Raw genomic sequence first — 13532 nt, 5'->3', positions numbered from 1 at the left:
AAGTACAGGGTACTAGTTTTAGAAGTGCAGTGGGTCTTAGACTCTATTTTGGGGTCATTATTAGTTAAAAAAGAAATAAAGACTGCAACATTAGTGGTGTGAACCAATCACAAAGCAAGAACACAGGAATACATTAAACACAACAAAATAAGGAACTAATATTCATTCATTCATTCATTCATTCATTCATTCAGTGTCTGTAACAGTTATCCAGTTCAGGGTCACGGTGGATCCGGAGCCTACCTGGAATCACTGGGTGCAATGTAGGAACACACCTTGGAGGGGGCACCTGTCCTTCACAGGGCCACATACACTCACACATTCACTCACACACTCACACCTATGGACACTTTTGAGTCGCTAATCCACCTACCAACGTGTGTTTTTGGACTGTGGGAGGAAACCGGAGCGCCCGGAGGAAACCCATGCAGACAGAGAGAGAACACACCACACTCCTCACAGACAGTCATCTGGAGCGGGACTTCAACCCACAACCTCAGGGGCTTTTTCCAGGTCCATCCACTGATACCAGAATTCATGGATGCTGAATTCACATATAAAATGTTGAAGTATCTTTATATATAGCCTACACATCATCTACACGTCACTGATAATCCCTAATACAACAGAAATGCTGTAATTAGATACCCTATTGTTCAGGGGAAAATGGCAAAAAAATGTATCTGTACTTGATTAGTACAGACACAACCATCATAGATCTAACTACATAGTTTATGTCCAACCAATGAATGAATGAACAAACAAGGTATGAGATGCTGAAAGGGACACACTCTGACTGTGGGAGGTTACAGCAGGGTGTGATATGGGGTCTGATCCCTACCTCTGTATTTACTCTTTGTCCCTGGGTGAATGTATGTGTGACTGGGTGAGAGTGTGAAACCAGAACTTTCTGTTCACTGCTACCTGCTGTTGTATAATTGTCACACTTACTTGTTCATAGCTCCAAAAACAGAACTCAAAACACAAGTTCAGACACTAAACATACCTTGGGTGATAAAATACATTCATAAATATGATTTGGTTTTTGCGAAACTATCCTTTTGAGACTCCTCCCCTTGAGTCGTCAGTGATATTTCCCTCATCCACATCGTAAAACAAAACTCTCTCAGCTGGCATCCCTGAAAGCCTCAATCAGAGTCATGTCTGAGTGGTGTGTGAGCTTCAAAGCTTTTGTGCTGGTCGTCCTAGAATGCTAAAGAGCTTTCGTGTAATGGCCATCGTTTTTTAATGCTGATTTGTAACAGCAAACTTAGCATAAAATCCTTCTCATGCAGTGCTTTCTCAGTGCGATCCAGTCCTGATTGACTGATTGTTTCACCTTTGGCTACGAACCAGAGAGTGATTGGTTGGAAAAAAGGCAGTCAAGTGGTTTGGATCAGTCCGGCAGCATAGAGGAACCTAAAATCTGGCAAAGCCAGAGGGAGCAAACTCCTTCCTCTGTGCCTACATTTCCCATGGTCCAGTGCTCTAACATAGAGGGCATACAGACATTAAAAGTAGGGGTCACCATCTTTTAGTGCTGGGAGGCACCTTGAGCATGTTGTTCAGAGGACATGACCACTTGGGGGCGTTGTTTTTCATGGTCCAGTGCTTAACTGTGTTTTGCCCTCTTTGTTTTAGTTCTGAGGCATGTTGAAAGGCTAACCACTAAGAGGCGCCCTTCTCAGTTCAATGCCACCTCAAAGAATTCAACTCTTTTACCATCTATTAGTGTTTCAATTGGGAGGCACTGTGGACAGCCTTTATTTGGAGGGAACGACCACTAAGTGTGTCCAGTTGTTTCTCATGTTCTAGTGCTCTCGTGGTCCAATCCTCCAACTTTGTTTAGAATGGGATGCACTCATTTGGAAGGGGTCTACATTTTTCATTCCCCTCAGTTCAGTGCTCCAACCAATACTTTCATAGCAAGGATACTGTAGGCATCTTGTTGTGTTTTGATCAGGAGGCAATATGAACAGTCCTCATTTTGAAGGGTCAACCACTAGGGAGTGCCCTTAGCTCAATGCCCCCACGACCACCTTCATAGCAAGGGTTTATAACCGCCTCTTTGTGTTTTGCTTGGGAAACACAGTGATCAGTCCTTATTTAGAAGGGATCACCACTAGGGGTGCCCCTCTCCGAGGCCTCCACATTAGCACCTGGGCATCATTGGCGTTGGGTCGTCCCAGAGCATTGGGTGGGATCGGTTCGTTGTTAGTGAGGATGTGGGGCTGCTCCTGGTGAGTTCGGCCCACCAGAGACGCCCGTGAGCCCAGGGGCATGGAAGGGTCCACAGCAATGTCCACTCGCATCCGCCAACGAACCGTCTGGAGCACGATCCGCTCTTTGGTGACGTTGTTGAGGGCCACCAGCCATGTGATGAAGCTTTGGTCGCGTGTGATGCGAGTGAGCATGGGCGCATTGCTGTTGCTCACGGGAACAGCCCACGTGACGCTGGGGTAGAAGTTGTCGTTCATGCTGACGGTCAGCCGTGAGGGCTTGGACGTTGGGCCTGAGATGGTCACCGTCTCGGTTGTGTTTCCATACCATGGGTAGCTGACACCATCCGAGTCACTGATGGCCTTTACCCGGCCCTCACGGAGCTCCGGCAGCTCCCAGCTGGACCTGCAGGAGTGAGAGAGGGGGCAGAAAATTAAAAAGAGCACAGGGAACAAAATTAAACCTGATTATTTCAGTGTAACAGAGGGGTGGAACATGGGCTAACTGAGTACAAGATCTATATGGGTTTTGAATGGACTGGTACATGGGCTATTAGAGTTAATAGATAATAGTGGACAGCCCTGTCCCTCTTCATGGCCTTACAGCAAGCCTGGTAAAAAAAAAAAACGCCTGAAATAATGGCTCCATGATCCACTTCTCAGCTGGTGTGATGCAGTGATGCAGCATGGGTCTGAAACTGGATCAAACAAGGTGAATGGATGGAGAAAAGAGAGGAGGAGGTAGAGGAGGAGGAATAGAGACTGAAAGGTTTTCATTCATTAAAAAAAACCCTGAATGTAGATAATGGAAGTGGTCTGTGAATGGACAGTGTATGAAATGAGTCATATTGCCTTATCTATTCATTTTCATTCATTGTTTCTCTGAGTGTGCCTATCTCTCTCTCTCTCTCTTTGTCATCCCTGTCTTATTGTTCCTCTCTTTTCCAAAGGTGGTCAGATGTGGATTGTAGATACGTAGGTCTCGCTGTATCAATGCTACATTACAGCTCAGCACACTTGGAGGAACACTAACGGTACAAATATGATCTCCTGGACTGCTGGTCTCTCACTGAGAAGGCCAATGCTGGGCTGGTTGTTCATGTTGCTGAAGCACATCCATGGAGAAGCCCAGCCAGTAAAATGTAAAATTCCAATCCCATGGGATACTCCAGACCCAGGATGAGGGACTACTGCCTACACGCCCAGAGCACATCGACCCAACAGCCTCCAACAAACACTAATGATCTAAAGGCACGCTCATGTGGCCTGTCACTTCTAATCTAGTCAACTGCCAACATTACAAAGGTTATGTTTTGGGGAAATAATTGTGTGTGCTTGAACGATGTGATTTCTTGGAGATGGATAGTGTTAGAAGGTGATGGTGTTTGATGGAGAAGAGCTGTGTTTGTTGGGGAACAGCTGTGCTTTTTGAAAAATTATAGTGTTTGTTTGAGAATGGTGGTGTTTGTTAGAAAATGGTAGTGTTTGTTGGAAAATTGTGGTGTTTGTTAAAGAATGGTGGTGTTTGTTGGGGAATGGTGGTGTTGGTTATAAAAGGGTGGTGTTTGTTAGAAAATTGTGGTGTTTGTTGGATAATGGTGGTGTTGGTTAGTAAATAGTGGTGTTTTGGGAAATAGTGGTGTTTGTTAGAAGATGGTGGTGTTTGTTGGAGAATACTGGTGTTTGTTAGAAGATGGTAGTGTTTGTTGGAGAACGGTGGTTTTTTTTTTGGTGTTTGTTGGAGAATGGTGGTGTTTGTTGGAAAATTGTGGTTTTTGTTGGAGAATAGTGGTGTTCGTTAGAAAATGGTGATGTTTGTTGGAGAATACTGGTGTTTGTTAGAGGATGGTAATGTTTGTTGGAGAACGGTGGTATTTGTTAAAACATTGTGATGTTTGTTGGAGAATTGTGGTGTTTGTTGGGAAATTGTGGTGTTTGTTGGAGAATAGTGGTGTTTGTTAGAAAATGGTGGTGTTGGTTAGAAAGTGGTGGTGATTGCCTGAGAATGGTGGTGTTTGTTGGAAAATATATCTTTGTTGGAGAAGGGTGGTATTTGTTATAATATTGTTGTGCTGGGTGCACAAGGATGGCAAAATGTCCTGCTGCAACTCACATGCCAATGTCACCATACGTGTTGTAGAACTCCATCTGTGTGCATGCCTGGATCCAGCCCACCGTCCAGGTCTCATTCCTGGGCACCGGGGGCATGACGATGCCGGCTGAAGCCCTGAAGTACGGGGTCTTGTACCTGAGCACGATGGGCGAGTTCTCCTCAATGACCGTGGGGCACTGGTCAATGGAAGCCGACACATCATAAACCACGATGTTCTCGCGCCGGACACGCGGCTTGCAGGCAATGCTCTGGATGCAGCCCATGGCCCTGGAGAGGAGAAGACTCAGTACGGTGACCAGAGATGGACAAATGAGGATGCACCTCACCAGAAAGTTCATTGGAACATCAGACGTCTCGGAAAAACTGCCTGGGTAAACATCATAGGTGTGCTTCCAAGAGTGGGACTAAGCAGGGCATTGCTGAGGGAGTGTAGAATTGTGGAAAGTGAGGACGAGATCGTAGATCGATGTTGGGGGGAAGGGTGTAGGGCCACTTCCTCTCGCCCCGGTGCCGCACTGCCCTTGGTGCTCGTCCCCGGCTCCGAAGCAGCCTTCCTCCAGAGGGGTCAGTCCTGGTCCCTCCACTTCCCAAACGTCCTGCTGCAGCTCTGAGCCCTCTGCTCCTCTCCGTCTTTGTGCTCATGTCAGTGCTGAGCGAGAGGCTGGCGAAGAGCTCGGGTTGCTGACATACCCAACCCAACCGTGGTGGCAATGCAGCTCCAACATAAAACCTCTAAAACCTGTGAAGCCTAGACAACCTGGGAAAACTGGAAAACCTGTGTGAGACATCAGCTCAAGCCACGGCGCAAAAGCACAGAGACTGCAATCAGTTAAAAAAAAAACATAGGTAAAAAGAATGTCCTTTGTGCCTTTCCATCCCCTACACATCCACACCAAAGCAATCCTGCAGCGAAGGGTGAGACAAACAAGCACAACGGGTTATTGGACAGAGACCTTCTGAGTCCTCATGGAACATTTTTACCCTCTTGTTTGCCCCTTGTGTTTATTTCTAAGATCCAGATTAATCCATCGCCATGTTGTTCTTCCAATAAAACCGTTTTTATCGCCTTGTAATCTTGAGCTTTTGCCGGATGGTCGCTGTTCAGTTCCAGCAGTGCTGAAGCTGGAGGATGGGTAGCAAAGAGGTGGTGGAAGGGGCGTGGCGTCGGGCTGCAGAGACGCTCCCTCTGTTCCATGATTGGCTCTCCACACGTTCTGGGGCGGGGCAAACGCGCAGAAGAGGGTCGAGTACGGAGCAAATAAAATTCATGTTCCCTTAGCTAGGGCACTTAAAAAGGTGCGCACTCCATGGAGGCCATTTTGTACTGCCGTTCCAAAATCTGAAGCGATTAAAAAAACAAAGGCAGTCACTGAAAGGACAACGTGATAGACACTTTGTTCCCAAGTTCTCAGCGTCTAGAATTGAGGTTCTCTAAATGTTTTCATTTCAGAATCTGCATGGAGAGGTTGTGATTGTAGAGTGACCAACGAAATATATTAAAAGTCCTTAAATTCTCAAGTGTCCATATAAATGTCAAGACATATTTCATTAACTGAGTAATACAAGTGCAATAACATTTCATGATGAATGTAAATTACAATGCTTAATTATTACATACTTAATTAATAAATAAAAATTATATATACATTTCAAAATGAAGTTCTCATGGACTACTATCATCACCAGTAGATTGACCAGAGGAGGATGGGTCACCCCTTGTGAGCCTTGGTTCCTCCCAAGGTTTCTTCCTCAGCTGGGGGAGTTTTTCCTTGCAACTGTCGCCCCTGGCTTGCTCACTTGAGGGTTTACATTTGTTTTTACATTTCATGTCAAATCTTTGTCTTACTGGAATTCTGTGAAGCTGCTTTGTGACAACATCAGTTGTGAAAAGCGCTATATAAATAAATTTGATTTGATTTGATTTGAAGTAAGATTTAGCTTACTGCTGTATGATGTATTTTAGTATCATTCAACCTGAAATATGCTTCCTTGAAAAATATCTGATTAAATTATAGCATGACGTCCATTTAAAGCCATTCAGTCTAACTGAAATACTGCCATTAAAATTAAATTCTTAGTAAGTGATTATTTGACCTAATGCTTCACACTAGTCCACAGAAAGTAATAGAGCTGACCTGTGCTCTATGACGCACTGTGCATCCATGTGAGGGGGCTGCTTACATCTATCCAATATAGGCAGCCCACCATTTTCCCACTTATAGCCACCAATACCACCCAGAACCCATTACCATCTTAATACTTTTTATCTGTGCCCCATTTGCTGGGATGTCAACTTAATAAAATATTCAGATCACAAAATGTCCTCAAGACATTTAATATTATCAAATAATTTAACGTAATTAAATGTTTGTTTGAGTTTGCTATTTATATTTACATTTACTCATTTATATCTATTATTTCTTGTTAATGAATCTGATATCCATAAGAATTACTACACATATTATTAATAACCATTTGTTTTATTACTTAAGATTCATTAATTCATTCATTCATTATCTGTAACCGCTTATCCAGTTCAGGGTCGCGATTATTGCTTAAGATAATAATATATTTTTTAAAAATTACCCCATAGTTGCTACGGTAATGTGAACTACTTCTCCGCTGTCCAATCAATGATTTAGCCAATCACAACGCAGAAGACGCGACACTGATAGCCAATCGTAGCACTCAGATTTGCATATGAGGAGCCCCCCTCCCCCCTCTCTTTCTTTCTCTCTCTCTCTCTCTCTTTCGCTCTGTCGTTGCCGGGGCAACGCGGCTACTAGCGGACTGCTTGGGCTCTGTCCCAATTAGTTGAAAGAACTTTAAGCTAAACCCATATCGTAGTTTCTTTAAAATGCACTACGTAGGTAATGCGATAAAGGCTTCTTCATCTAAAGCTATGCAGTAAATATTCCAGACATACATTTGGAAATCAGATATAGGATTCATTAGGACATTTAGGCCAATGTATGATTTTAAAAATAGCGCTAACATTTGAAGCCCTACATCTGGAGTATGGTGCTCTTAAGATCTTGTCCTTTTTTCCTATCTGCTTCTTTAATATGTCCATAACCTCAGTAAGTACAGCAAAGCATCAGATCAGCCAAAACCAGTAATAATTAAAAAAAAACATATAGGAAGGTGAAATTGTATCTATAGTACCTGACGGCAACATCCTCTTAAGGTGCGCTTAAGAATGAATTAATAATGTGAAGGAAAGGGTTAATGTGAGGTTATAACTTATTAGACCTTGCAACAACTTAATAAGATATAGAACGCTCACTTCCAGGCTTTATTAAATAATAATAAAGTTGTTTGTATGTCTTTGAAAGAATATCATAATATGATTTCATTTCATTTTCATGTAAACTTTCTGTGTTATATACTAGTTATAAAAGTAATATAATATATAATAATACTCTGTAGACCCAGGACATGCTGGAGGGAGTGTATCTCCTGGCTAGCCTGATAACACCTGGGAACATCTGTATCCTGCTAAGGGTCATGGTGTGTCCGGTGGCGTCCTGGAATCACTGGGCACAAGGCAGGAACACATTTTGGACAGGGCATCATACACTCACATACTCATTGTGGACACTTTCAAAATCCACCTAGAATTTATGTTTGGACTGTTGAGGAAACTGGAGCCCCTGGAGGAAACCCATGCAGACATAGGCTGAACACACAACATTCCTCACAGTGACCCGAAGCCGGTGTTGAACCATCACATAGCCCAGTGAATTCATCCTTTTATTCATTCATTGTCTCTAACCCTTATCCAGTTCAGAGCGGCGGTGGGTCCGGAGTCTACCCGGAATCACTGGACACAAGGCAGGAATACACCCTGGAGGGGGCGCCAGTCCTTCACAGGGCGACACTCACTCACACCTTTGTACAACTTTGTACACCTACCATCATGTGTTTTTGGAGCACAGGAGGAAACCGAAACGTGGAGGAAACCCACGCGAACAAGGAGAGAACAAACCAAACTACTCACACTACCTGCTGCGCCACCATGCCGCCCCCCAGTGAATTCAGTTTGTCACTATTTTCTTATACAACTGATTTATCTGGAGCCTATAAGTTGTTAAACACATAACCTAGGCCTAGTAGTGAACAACGTAGGGAGTAGGGCGTAGGGCGTAAGTAAACAGCTTGATAGGCGGGGCTTGTGCCCATCCCTACTCGCCGATTGGCTGCCGTCGTGTGCAGCGGATGCGGATTCGACTGGGCGGCCTTTCCTCGCCACGCAGTTCCGCGGGCTGAGTCGGTTATTCCGGTGTCCGATCGGTGGTCGGTATCTAGGTCGGTGGTCGGTGTATGAACGTGCGCGCGCTCCGGAGCTCGTGTGAGAAAGTGTGGAGTGCGGTGTGGGTGGTCGCGATGAAGCCGCAGGTGGTGTTCGTGCTGGGCGGTCCGGGCGCGGGGAAGGGGACACAATGCGCCAAAATAGTGCAGGTAACAAATCTCCTTCACTGCTCAAACACCGAGAACAATGACAATAAACAACAATATAATTGAGAATAAAACGGGCGCACGGCAGCAGCTCGCGAGCCTTTTCGAGCCTCGAGTCGCGCCCACACACTTCCGGATATACTCAGAAATGCATTGTTATAATTGTCCCACATATATAAATATTTTATTCCGTTCGCTTTATGAATGAACCCTCGCTGTTAGAAGGACACGTCAGTCTGCAGCGTATGCTAATGAATCTGTTTGCATATGATCTTAATAATGTGTTTTTAATAATGTCCATTCATTGCTGCAGTTCCATTGGTGAGCTTCAGTGAGGTTTTCAGCTTGCAATACTTGTGGAACGAAGCACAGCCAATCAGAACAAAGCCCATTTGCAGGTCTTAAAGTGCTGGTCATGTAAAAACTACACAGGGAAGTCGAATAAGGGCACTTTAATGAACACTTTTATTTATCCTTCACTGAGGATGACCTCATTAGTTGGTCAGATGCTGCTGTAACGGACTGTATACAATGTGTCATATTTAATAATTTTGTAGGTAGTTTGATCCCAGTTGATGCTACAGACATCCTTAACTCACTTTCTCTTGCTCTCTGACCATTCTCCATCACTCTGCACAAGGCTAGCCTACAAAGGTCTTTTTTTTTATTACCTAAGTTTAGCTTAGTGTTCTCCTCCAAGAGTATTACGCTGTCCTGTGACTTTGTGTCTGAAGAAGTGGGCTACTGTTAAGTAAGTGTGAATCCCCAAGACCGGTAGGAAAAATAGAATCCTTACTAAAGTTTCTAGGCTGAAGGACAATTGAACAAGACACTTAAATACCAAATGCTTCCTGGGTGAAGAGGTGGCTACCTGCTGCTCTGTGTGTGAGTTTTTTTTTTTTTACTGCAGTAACAATATAATGACGTTTCTTGTTCAGACTGGTCCATTTTTCCCGTCAGATGAGTCCCAAGGAATGGAAACAGACCAAAGGTTTGTACACGTATGCAGTGACTTACCACATATAAAAAGCGCTATTCATGCATCCTGGAGATTCCTGTTTAAACAGTCTCCACCCTCAGCCGAATCCGCTTCCCCTTAAAACACCAGAGCCTGGGGTAGAGCTCAGTCCATATTAAGCAATAACCTTGTGTTTGGACGTGGGTGAAAAGTCCGTCTCACTCATAACGCCCTGGAGGTCACTGTGCTTTAGTTTGAAGGATTATGTCATTCCACCTGAATAGGCTTAATCCTGTTCAGCATATATTTACATTCCCATTCTGTAAAACCATAGAGTGAGTCTGATTTCTTTCAGCTAGTCACATGTTGGAAGACACTCTTACCAGACAAACCTGATCCAGACTAACCAGTGCAACTACTCGGGATGGAATTGCTTGCAGTGTTGGTGATGGTAACCAGGCGTCTGGAGAGCTTAACGATTCCTATTATCCTTTCACACATTTCTATTGTCCCTTGTTGACTCAAAAAGGTTATGAATATGAGATTTTGCAGTAGGGCTGCACGGTGTGCACATGTTGCAGTAGTCACTACACAGGACCTTCAATGCCACATAGAGCATTTTGTATTTTTTATTACTACCATCAGATACTCACGGCAGCTTTCCACCGTCTAATCTAAAGCCTTCCCAGAGGAGCAACTGCAATAAATTCAGAACTGATTTATAACCTTGATATCAAAGGAAATGTTGGATGAGCATGTTTCCACAGACATTTGGTCAGATATGAGGCATAAATGATCATGATAACAGCCCTAACTATAATAATGGCGATGATTTCTGCTGCTGTTCTGAGACTCTATTGTGTCCAGTGCTAATGTCCCCTGCTTGTCTCAGCATTACAGCTACACGCACCTTTCTGCGGGAGACCTGCTGAGAGAGGAGCGCAACCGAAAAGACTCTGAGGATGGATCGCTCATCGACAGCTACATCAAAGAGGGCAAGATTGTCCCCGTGGAAATCACCATCAATCTCCTGAGGAAGGTACGACACTGTCCTGGCAGGTATTAAAGGGTTAATAATGCACATCAGCCGCCCAATAAAACAACACCAGAGTATGACCAAAGATGAGGGCAGCCTTGGGCCTTGGATCGCTGTTTTGATCCTCAGGACAGGCAGTAAACATGATGGGGGTGGTAGTGAATGAGCTGTGCTTTCTCCCCCCTCAACATTCACAGCTGAAAGGGAAGGGACTTTTACTGTGGCAGAGATGTTCTAAATACGAATCTGTAATTATCGCAATTATTATTTTCTATTTCTCTATTCTGTAGGCCATGGAGGAGACCATGAAAAAAGACGAGAACAAGTTTCGCTTTCTAATCGATGGCTTCCCTCGTAACCAGGACAATCTCCAGGGCTGGACCAGAGTCATGGATGGCAAAGCAGACGTTAAATTCGTCCTCTTTTTCGACTGTAGTAACGATGTGAGACCTTTTCTGGACTCTGAGTTATGTTTCTGTCTTGTGTCCAGTGATTCCAGGTAAGCTCTGGAGGCTCCACGGCACTGGTCAGATGTGGCTGTAGAAGATATATGACTGACTGAATGAATGAGTGCAGTGGGACTCCAGAGCGTTTCCAGTCAGATCACTGGTGTCTTTTGGGCCTGGGTTTTAACACTGGTTCTTGTCTGTGTGTTTTAGGTTTGTATCGACCGGTGTTTGGAGCGAGGGAAGAGCAGCGGCCGCACAGATGACAACAGAGAGAGCCTGGAAAAAAGGTCCGGCTCATCATGACCATATACTTTCCCTTTCTTTATTACCTTCAGCTTAATTCAGCGCTGCTAGGAGTTTAGTTAAAGGAACAGAATAGAGAAAAATGAATTGTACACACCACAGCTGAAGAAGTGTTTGGTGCCTATTACATAAATTGCAGGTGGTGAATTTTAGGTTGCAATGAGCCATATATATGATTTCTTCTCAGGATCCAGACGTATCTGCAGTCTACGCGGCCCATTATAGAGCAGTATGAGAAGCAGGGGAAAGTGCACACCATCAACGCCTCGCAGGACGTAAATGAAGTGAGCCCAACATGAATGTACTCGTAATGTCATTAGATGGCATTATTATTCGGCTTGAATTATTTGAATACCAGTGAATTTGCTCATTATAATGTTATTGATTTTTGAATTTTAGGATTTAAAGGGTTAATCTGGTGAAAAATCAATCTGGTGCATTTTTTTTCCTCTGACCCCAGTTGTAGCTGATGGCCAAGACATGTATGGTCTCTGAGTTTTGCGTCTTTAGTTTAGAGCCAGAGCTATGAGGTTAAGTGTGCTAAATAAACCCTGTATTTGAATAGTCACCCAAATAGCCAAGCTAAATTTCTACTTATTTATTGATTGCAGGTGTTTGCGGACGTGAAGAAAGTCCTGGACAAGGAGGGCTAAAGCTCCTGAACTTCCACTGCCACCGTCTTCTTTAATTTTTATTGATGTCAGCAACACTATGCTTCATTTATTCAACTTTTTACCCATAATTATGTCTCTTTTGTGTTGTTTATATTTTGTATCCATGTGTGCATGTGTTAATGTGTGAGTGGCATATACGTGTGTGTGTGTGTGTGGGAAATTCATTATTTTGCTTAATAATATGCAGAAAAGGAACAATATTGAAAATAATAGAGCATAAGGGTCCTGTTAAAGGGCAGTTTCCACTGGAGATGTGTACAATAGCTGCTGCTCTTAGTTCTTTACCTCACACGTCGTCAACCGGGGACATTTAAAATTATGAATACATCCATGTCATTTGTACAGAGGCATGTTCTTGACTATAGCACTGCCTATAGAAAGATACAGCAACCAAAGCATAAATACAGTGTCTAGATTAATTTTGGTTGTGTGCAGAAGTTTTAACAACCCTGGTTTTAACAAATCCTCTGCTTACAGAAGATCCATGTGGAGTTGTTTCCACTTATATCAGCAAAACAATATTTTTCCAGGGGTGTCCAAACCTTTGCACTATTTATAAGTAGTACATTTACAGTGTTTCCCAATTTCAACTGCAGCCATTTAGTCCACCTGTGGTGCGGTTTCGTGTTGTTTTTCTGCTGTAACAAGAGCGTCGAAATACGCTGGGATGGTTGGGGGACTCTTTGCATCCTAATTTAACAAGTAGTTCAAAAACTGACCAGCCATACACTCGACATGAGCTAGGACCTCTGCACCTGGACCCTGTGAAATTTTGACCCACAGTAAGCTATCTCTACTGGTACAAAGTGTGGAGATCTGTGACTGTCCAGTCAGTGTGAGCTGGTGAACACCTTGAGCATTTCACATTGGGCCAGAAACACAGTGGTTACACAGCTGTTCAAGTCCAAACCTCTCCAGGAATGTCATCTACCTTTCAGAAATAAACATCCTTTGAAAAAACACCACTGTGTTCAATAATTTTTTCCCACTTCATCAGTAACACCTATACCTGGCCACTTTATTAGAAACACCCCCATCTTGTGTTTGCCCTAATCATTAAGGCATTAGTAGCTCTGGCTTGATACATACACACAGGTCAACATATCCTAATGACATTAAACAAAAGTCCCACAGTGGATTATGGGTAATCTGATAGTATATGGGTTGTACACTATTTGCAGTGCATTGTGGGATGGTTTGAGTGCATTGAAAATTGTTCATTACAAAATGGAGGAACCCCAAAATAGTGCACTATATATTGAATAGGCCACAGTTTCAGTCACACCGTAGGTTTTACTATCCAGAGTGCCATTTCATTTAAT

The 13532-nt window shown here is 43.7% G+C and overlaps 2 protein-coding genes across 2 annotated transcripts; one reads left to right on the top strand and one right to left on the bottom strand.

Moving 5' to 3' along the window:
• Window positions 1-2086: 2086 nt before the first annotated feature.
• fam78ba (family with sequence similarity 78 member Ba) lies at window positions 2087-5409 on the bottom strand. The gene is made up of 2 exons (XM_066682014.1): window positions 4333-5409; window positions 2087-2625 (listed from the first exon to the last, which is right to left on the bottom strand). Exons 1-2 carry the CDS (start codon window positions 4668-4670, stop codon window positions 2103-2105), a joined length of 861 nt encoding a protein of 286 aa, XP_066538111.1. The 5' UTR covers window positions 4671-5409; the 3' UTR covers window positions 2087-2102.
• Window positions 5410-8557: 3148 nt separating this feature from the next.
• Window positions 8558-13157, top strand: cmpk (cytidylate kinase). Its single transcript, XM_066681384.1, has 6 exons — window positions 8558-8793; window positions 10641-10787; window positions 11075-11227; window positions 11444-11520; window positions 11724-11820; window positions 12148-13157. Exons 1-6 carry the CDS (start codon window positions 8656-8658, stop codon window positions 12187-12189), a joined length of 654 nt encoding a protein of 217 aa, XP_066537481.1. The 5' UTR covers window positions 8558-8655; the 3' UTR covers window positions 12190-13157.
• The last annotated feature ends 375 nt before the right edge of the window (window positions 13158-13532 follow it).

This window comes from Hoplias malabaricus, chromosome 9 (genome assembly GCF_029633855.1).
Source record: "Hoplias malabaricus isolate fHopMal1 chromosome 9, fHopMal1.hap1, whole genome shotgun sequence".
Classification (NCBI taxonomy): Eukaryota; Metazoa; Chordata; class Actinopteri; order Characiformes; family Erythrinidae; genus Hoplias; species Hoplias malabaricus.
The sequence above is the reverse complement of the archived record's forward strand: the minus strand, read 5'-3'. Positions and strand labels throughout refer to the sequence as shown.

What these genes read in the sequence shown, in the direction of transcription:
- cmpk (XM_066681384.1), top strand. Translation starts at nt 8,656, where the DNA reads ATGAACGTGCGCGCGCTCCGGAGCTCGTGTGAGAAAGTGTGGAGTGCG. An exon ending in AATGCGCCAAAATAGTGCAG is followed by an intron (nt 8,794 to 10,640) that starts GTAACAAATCTC and finishes TGCTTGTCTCAG; the next exon opens with CATTACAGCTACACGCACCT. An exon ending in CCATCAATCTCCTGAGGAAG is followed by an intron (nt 10,788 to 11,074) that starts GTACGACACTGT and finishes TCTATTCTGTAG; the next exon opens with GCCATGGAGGAGACCATGAA.
- fam78ba (XM_066682014.1), bottom strand. Translation starts at nt 4,670, where the DNA reads ATGAACTTTCTGGTGAGGTGCATCCTCATTTGTCCATCTCTGGTCACC. An exon ending in ACGTATGGTGACATTGGCAT is followed by an intron (nt 2,626 to 4,332) that starts GTGAGTTGCAGC and finishes TCACTCCTGCAG; the next exon opens with GTCCAGCTGGGAGCTGCCGG.